Source organism: Penaeus monodon, chromosome 13 (assembly GCF_015228065.2).
Source record: "Penaeus monodon isolate SGIC_2016 chromosome 13, NSTDA_Pmon_1, whole genome shotgun sequence".
Taxonomy (NCBI): domain Eukaryota; kingdom Metazoa; phylum Arthropoda; class Malacostraca; order Decapoda; family Penaeidae; genus Penaeus; species Penaeus monodon.
Genome location: NC_051398.1, coordinates 6,441,294 through 6,448,793, shown reverse-complemented (window position 1 = coordinate 6,448,793; position 7,500 = coordinate 6,441,294). Strand labels below are relative to the sequence as shown.

The 7,500-nt window shown below is 32.7% G+C and overlaps 1 protein-coding gene across 1 annotated transcript in view; it reads left to right on the top strand.

The window, feature by feature from the left end:
* LOC119579856 overlaps positions 1-7,500 on the top strand; it is a 61,641-nt gene that overhangs the window by 33,133 nt on the left and 21,008 nt on the right. Inside the window, exons 22-24 of the mRNA XM_037927707.1 lie at positions 1,528-1,675; positions 1,872-1,955; positions 3,301-3,402. Coding sequence (XP_037783635.1) covers positions 1,528-1,675; positions 1,872-1,955; positions 3,301-3,402 — 334 coding nt within the window. The remainder of the gene's footprint in view (positions 1-1,527; positions 1,676-1,871; positions 1,956-3,300; positions 3,403-7,500) is intronic.

The following is a 7,500-nucleotide window of genomic DNA, read 5'->3' as shown; positions in this document are numbered from 1 at the left end:
TAGAGAGGAGGGGGGAAAGGAGGTAGTTTTAGACTATTTATTAGTATTGTTTATTAAGAGGTTGTATGTTGCACAGCTGGGAAGTTTAGGTGGTTTGTTTGGGGTGATAAGTGGGAATTTGGATGTGATTTTGAAACTGTAATGATGTATTGTATGCTATGATTGGATTTTTTTTTATAAATATACATAAATATAATTTTGTAGTGGGTATTAGTAGAATTGGTTATGGAAGCAATTTGAGATCTATGTAACTGACTCCTGATCTGATTTGATTATGTATATGGGTCAGATAATTATTTGTGTCATCTTAGAATGTAGTATTTGCATTCTTAAAAGATCAAGACCATTGGTTCTTAATCTTGGAGTGCACCCTCTTCAGAAGAGTGTCAGCACTTTTTAATGTAAAGTATTTCTCTAATATTCCCTTGATAAGACCAGGATCAAACATTGAGAAGATTGTGAAAAAGAATGCAAAAGTATTGCATTTAGTAACTTTATTTTTTATTAGTTTGCGGAGTCATATGAATTTTTGAGGGGAGAGAGGGAGTTAACGTGTCTTGGAACTATATACCTCTTTGTTGAATTCCATTCTATCCTAGTCTGTGACATATATACTTGGAAAATCACTCTTCTTTCTCATTTCTTCAGTTGAGGCATGTCGTACCTCAGCTATTTTATTTATCTGTATGTTTATTGGTGTATTGTGAGTAAATGTGTATTGCTCTGTTATCTGCCAGATTTAAAATCTGTCTGTATTTTATCTTTTAGATTTGAGAGGGAATTTTATCTGTGGATAGAAGGGGCTTTGAGGTGTCTTAGTAAAGAGATTAAGAACCACTGCTCTAGATTGCTGAAAAGGATACTGAATTAGTTAACCCTTTGCTGCCGGGTGGCATGTAAGTACATACCATGGCATGCCTGGAATATATCCAAGGTAGCATATGTATATGTGCCATGGTGCACTGGTCCCATTTTCCAGGGGCATGTACGATCATGCCGTGCATCCTATGGTGCCGACACGATCACCCAGTGGTGGGGCCCAGGCCACTATAAATACAGCTCAGGAGCGAGGGTTTTCGTATCGGGAAACCACCCAGCGACATTGGGTTAATAACCAGTAACCTTTACTCTATTTCCTTTTGTAATTGACCAAGGATTTTTTGTGTAACAATAGATAAGGCAGTGTTTACTTTAGAGAATTTATTGTATACATAAACCATTGTTTATTTATTTATTTTTTTTTATGTAGTACTTCATCTCATATAGCACATTACCATCAACAGGTTTTTAAATGATCTTTCTGGTGTTAATGATTGAGAATTTTTCATTTGTCTTTATTGGATAACTTTGTCTCTTTGTATGCAGTTAAAGGATGATGCAAGCTCTTAACACTGGAATAAGACTTTTTACCATGATATAGAGATAAGGAATCTGACAGTAGCTAATCTTAAGAACTTGTGTTTTCTTCCAAATGTCCTGGCTGTAATATTCTTCCTTTCTTTTACTTTCCTTCTCCCTAAATATCAGGAAGGTCTAGTCAGCTCTGACGTGAATTTGGCCGCGGCAGAAGTCCGAGCGTGGAACCCCTTCAATGACATGACGCCCTTCAGTCAGATGTCGGAGGATCACATCTTTGGTGCTGAGTTTGACAAGATTCGAAGGGGATCTCAAAGCAGTAAGCAAACCAGTGGATGTCCTTGTGTATTGGCCTGATAAATTTTGTCTAGGCTAAATCAACATTTTTTATATATATATAGTGTTACAGACTGTTTGCTTAGAATGTATTTATATATGTTTTTTTATTTCCTTTCTCTCTCTTCTTTTTTTTTTTTTTTTGTCATAATATAGTCATGTTTAAATTTCTTTCACAGGTATATCAAATGTAAAGAGTAGAGAAAGTTTAGTAATGTCCACAGAAGATGACCCATTTGGTGCAGCACCATTTAGCATCCCTGGTAAGTTTTTTATTTATTTTAGCACATGCTTATAAGATTATGCCTAAAGACTGTTGTAATTGCACAGCAGAAAGGTTTTTTAATAAGATAGTTATATGTGATTCCAACCAGGAATATAGCTTTAACAGTATTGCAATTGGTGTAGGAAGGGTAACTTATTGGACTTAATTTTTTTGTTGTTTTATTAGTGCAGTCTAGTTTGTTTTTTTTGAAGAAGAGCAGCAAATCTTGGTGGCTTTCCACTTACATAATAAAAATGCACTACAACAAAAAAGTAATACACAATCTTCAGAAATATGTGAATAATCTAGGCAACAGTATGAATATATCTGCAGAAATTGGTAATGGAATATTTGTTAAACTAGTATGTGCAAGTGATTTTCTGCAAAATTTCATTTATATGTGTAATTTCGTATGTGTACATTTTTCTGTCCTGATGAAATGGAAGCCTGGATATCATATTTATTGATGTCATGGTTACAACAGAAGTCAAATTAATGAGCCTCAGTTTACTCCAAAATGTATATAATACGACTACTACTCCCTGGACATTCAAGCATACGGTGCCTTCAGTGTTTGGGCTTCACTTAATACACATTTAACCCAATAGCTGTGATTTTTGTTTATTAGTTGTGTTTAAAGAGAAGCGGCTCCATGGGTGCTTAATTACCAAGGAGTTCATTATTAGTCCTACTTATCACACCTGTTTACTCTTTTCCTTGGTTTCAAAAATATTTTTCTTTTCTTATTTTACTGTCTTTATTGTCTGTGGTATATGATTAGAATTATGATGATACTTTAATCAGTGATAATAATAATAATGATGATAATAATAATAATAATAATAATAATAATAATAATAATAATAATAACAGTATTGATATTAATACCATGAGAAAAAAAGTCCAGCAAATGGAAAGAACTGGGAAATCAGGAATGTTTACTAATGCCTACTAATTGATTCCTTGGTGGCTGAGCATGTTTGGAGCTGTCTGTGTGTAACAAAATAAAAAAAAAAAAAAAAAATGGACAATGCATAAACCCATCCCTGATGTGTCAATCCTCTCTGTGGAAAAATCTTGAATTCACCATTTTAGGAAAATGATGTGATCTACAGATGTGGACACAGGCTTTGGCTATTTCTTGTGTAAGATAATGGTAGAAGCCATTTCAGATAGACGAATGTACGTATAAGTCTTAACCTACAGGTTATACCATACAGGATACAGAAATACAAAGCAATCCTACAATGGTAAACGCTCATTATTATTTTGATTATACACATTGTTTATCTTAAATATTTTTTGAATATACTTAACTTCCAAAATCTCTCTTGCAACCAAAGGTTCACGTCGGGGGAAAAGTGCGGGCAAAAGTGAGTATGAAGGCCGGATGAACAGCACCGAGGAAGTGGTTACCTCTCCTACTGAGCAGGCTTCTGGTGGAGGTAATGAAGTTTAGCACTTTATTGAAGAGTTCAATGTGTAAACCAAGATGAGACTAACTGATACTATACATTTTTGGATATATATATATATATATATATATATATATATATATATATATATATATATATATATATATATATATATATATATATATATAAAATGAAGATGTATATGTGTATGTATAGGCACTTACGTATATACATACTTATATAAAAAATGTATCATATATACAGATGTATGATATAAAGCTGTCCACTGTTGCTCTCGTGATCTAGGCCCTGTTACCCCAAGGATTCTTGTGTATCCTTCCACACCCTGATTTACATACTTTTATGATATTTACAATTCCTACTTAAAGCTAACTGGCAATGTACATTATGTTGCCCTGTCACTGAGAGCGCCATTGAGGTGCCAAGCTTACAGTTAGCAAGATGTGTAATGCTGATCATTTCTGAGCTTGTGATTAAGGTCTCTAATGGATAAACTGGCTTAGTAATGGTTATTTATTATGAATATTGATATTTTTATTTATACACAGTATTTTCTTTACTATATGGGTTTGTTGAATGGCACTGTATATCCCCCATTTATGATAATGATAAATGAGTAATGTTTAAAACTCTAATGATGCTTTTAGGTATCTAAACTTATGTATATATCTTTAATTGTAAGGAGAATAATTTCCGTAAGCAAAGAGCTAAAGATGTTTGGGTTTCATGTCACCCAACACAATAAAGAAAAAAGAAAAAAAAAGAAAAAGAAATAAGAAAATAGTCATGTTTGTAAGTCATTGGTTAAAATGTATTCATGGTCTCGTGTTTATATATTTCATTTCTTCTATGATGTATTAATTTTATTGTTTATGAAAAATATCTGTGGGATTAGATTGTCTCCAATTGGTTTCAAAACATGATTATTTTTTGCTCTAAATATTATTATCTTTTAATGCTTTTAGTTTATATTCTTGAGGAGCATTCACTTTTTTCCTTTTTTTTCTGCACACTTGTTTGCAATGCTTAATCATCAGCAATAATGACTGTAATAACTGAATATATACACCATCAGTATTAAGAAAAGAACTTTAGCTGTAAGTTCATACATTTTATGGACAGGTTATTATTATTACCACTTTTCTTTTTTCTCTCTTTCTCTTATTTTCTAAATTAGTGGCTATAATTTAATGGACTGTCATGTAGAGCAAGAGGCAGAGGGTTGAGATGTATCTTAGTAAGCATTTATATATTTATATATTTAAATAGAATGTGTGGAACTTTGTTACTAGTATTAGGGGATATTTCATACTGGCAGTATTGCAGGCTGTTGGGACTTGCGTATGAAATTCTTGACTTGAAGGTGATTACTGTCGAGACAATGGAGACTCCTTTGTGAGTTTCTGGGTTGAAAAGGATTCGTAATTAGATGTTAGTCTCTATTTATATAAGGTACTTCTATTTCATTTTATTGCTATAATATGTGTTGTGCTATTAGCATTATCATCATTGGTATTATTATTTATTATTATTGATATCATCATTATTTTAGAGTTGTTATTTATTTACCTTTTTTTTTGTAATAAGGAAGGATGTAGGTAAGGTAGATTTTGTTGGGAAGTGTTATTTCCAACCTGTGCTTCTTCCTGTGTATATACGTAATATTACAGAGTTGTAGTTTTGTTGATGAACAGCATGATGTGTATAATTCTGTTCTGTAGATTGTGATTAGGGTTTCCTTTTTTACTGTCAGCTGTATTAGGGTTTGCAGAACTGTTGGGCTTTGTCTTGTTATGTAAGCTTTTTTATTTTATTTATTTTTATTTTTTTTTTCTTTCTTTTTATCATTTTTTGCATGAAAGGTTTTAGGAGGAAATTATTTGATATGTATGCCTTTTCTTGCATTCTTTTCTTTTTCTCCTTTGTTAGTGCTACTACTATATGTAGTATTATTCTGCCTCTTTGTTATCGTTATGAACATTGATTGTCAGCATCGTCATTAACCTTCATCTTCATTACTGTCATCAATCATCTAACTGATTTTTTTTTTTTGCAAGGAGTTTATGTTTTTCTATTTGTTTATGGGATGAAATGTATGACCAAGTCCAGCTTAGGGCCTTACAGTTAGATGTACTAGGTATGCTTATGTTGCTGTTGGAAAGGTGTTCTGTGTGTGTATGTGTGTTGGATGTGTAGGCTGGAAATCAAGCAAGAAATACATCAGGTAACTTTATAGTAAGGTGTTCGTACACAACTTGGGTTAAGGGGGTCAGTGTTTTTCTGGTATGTCCGTCATTCGATGTTTCAATCCCACGGCTGCAGGAGAAAGTAAAGGCGCAGGGAATGACAGAAAGGGGTTCCGTTCAGCTGACTGGGGTGACGTGGGTAGTATTGTTCAGTGACCCTCGTCTCTCAAGAATGAATTTAGCAGGCTAAAAGTCTTCCACTGATTTTAGCATAATATTTATGTACTCTGGTGTATTTAATGTCGTCCCATTTTGCATATATAGCATCTACTTACTGTGGTAGGACTCTTTAAGAGAAAGAGAGAGTGTGTGATTGTTTTTCGTTGCTGAATTGTGGCAAGAAGACATTGCTTGAGGATCTTCAGTTTATATGTGTATGTGTTTCTGTGTGTATATGTATATATGTATACACTTACATCTTTACTTTTATTTGTTATTTTCTTAATATCATTTTGTCATTATTTTAAATATTTATGCCTTTTTTCATAATACCTACATTTTTTTTTTTGTGTTATTTATATATACTAAGGTAGTTGTTTTAAAACTCCTCTCTTCTTTGTCAAAACTACTTACCCTAGCACTTAAATATGATAAAGGTTACATAACTGCCAAAATTTCTCAGATGTTAAATGTTTAATATTAACTATCCTGTTGTAGTAAGCAGCCTGTAGATAGGAGTTCATATAACAGACAGACAGACACTTTTATTAGCTTGTGTCTTGGGTTTTAGACCTAGGGAATTTATTAACAATTTCATAACAGTTTGCTGGTAATTTTGTATATCCATTTAGATCCTGTGTTTTCACAATTGGCATGTTTTATGAAATCTTGAGTATTTATACCACAATAGGTATGGGTTATTATTATCAAATTATATATCATATATTATATTGTGTGTATATTATTATCATCAGCAATATTATTATTATTATTATTATTATAATAGTTACTATTATTGTTATTTCTATTTCAAGAATAGTTATTATTATTCTCAACCTTATAACAAAAGGCCTTTTGAAATACACCATCATTTCAGTAGATTGATATGTTAATATTAATAATAATTAAAAAAAAAAAAAAAAAATCACTTTCACATAGCTGGCATCATATCACAATAACATCATCCTCTTCTGTAAGAAAAGATAAAAAACAAAAAAAAAATAAAATAAAATAAATAAAAAGTTAATTGAAGTAGAAAAAAAAGAAGCATTTATTGATTCTGTTCATCTCAGGCTGGCGTGACGCTACTTTATTCGTCTTTCATTCTTTTGAGAGGATTACAGGGTTTTGCTGGCCTTACTTACGCAGAGGAAGAAATTCTCTCTTGCTCTTGCCTTTCCCTCAATCGCCTTTCCCTCAGTCGCCTTTCCCTCACTTGTCCTTCACGTGTTTTCTCTCGTTATTTTTTCTACCTGTGCTTTGGTTCTTTCTCGTCAAATTGATGTCTTTTTCTTTCTTTGTTTCTTTTTCTTTCTTCTATCTTTTTTTTTTTTTTCTTTCTTTTCTTTCTTTCTTTTTCTTCTTCTTTTCCCTTTCTCGGACTTGGCTTTCCGTCTTTCCCTCTCGTTCTCTCTCACGTACCGATTCTTTCATCTCTTGCTGTTCGTTCTGTTTCGGTTCGATAATGTATCTTCACCATCTTTGCTCCAGTTATGGCTCTATCTTTTGACAAGGAAGATATCTGCTCGTCATGCTGCATGTTAGTAGCTTGGTTAACCTAACTGCCTAAACCTCTCCATATTCTTATCAACAACGTCATCATCATCATCACCATCATCAACATCATAATCGTTTTTGTCAACAGTATTGAAGGTGATCAGTGTTGTCTCAGTGCATATAACATTTCTCTTGATGGTAGTGT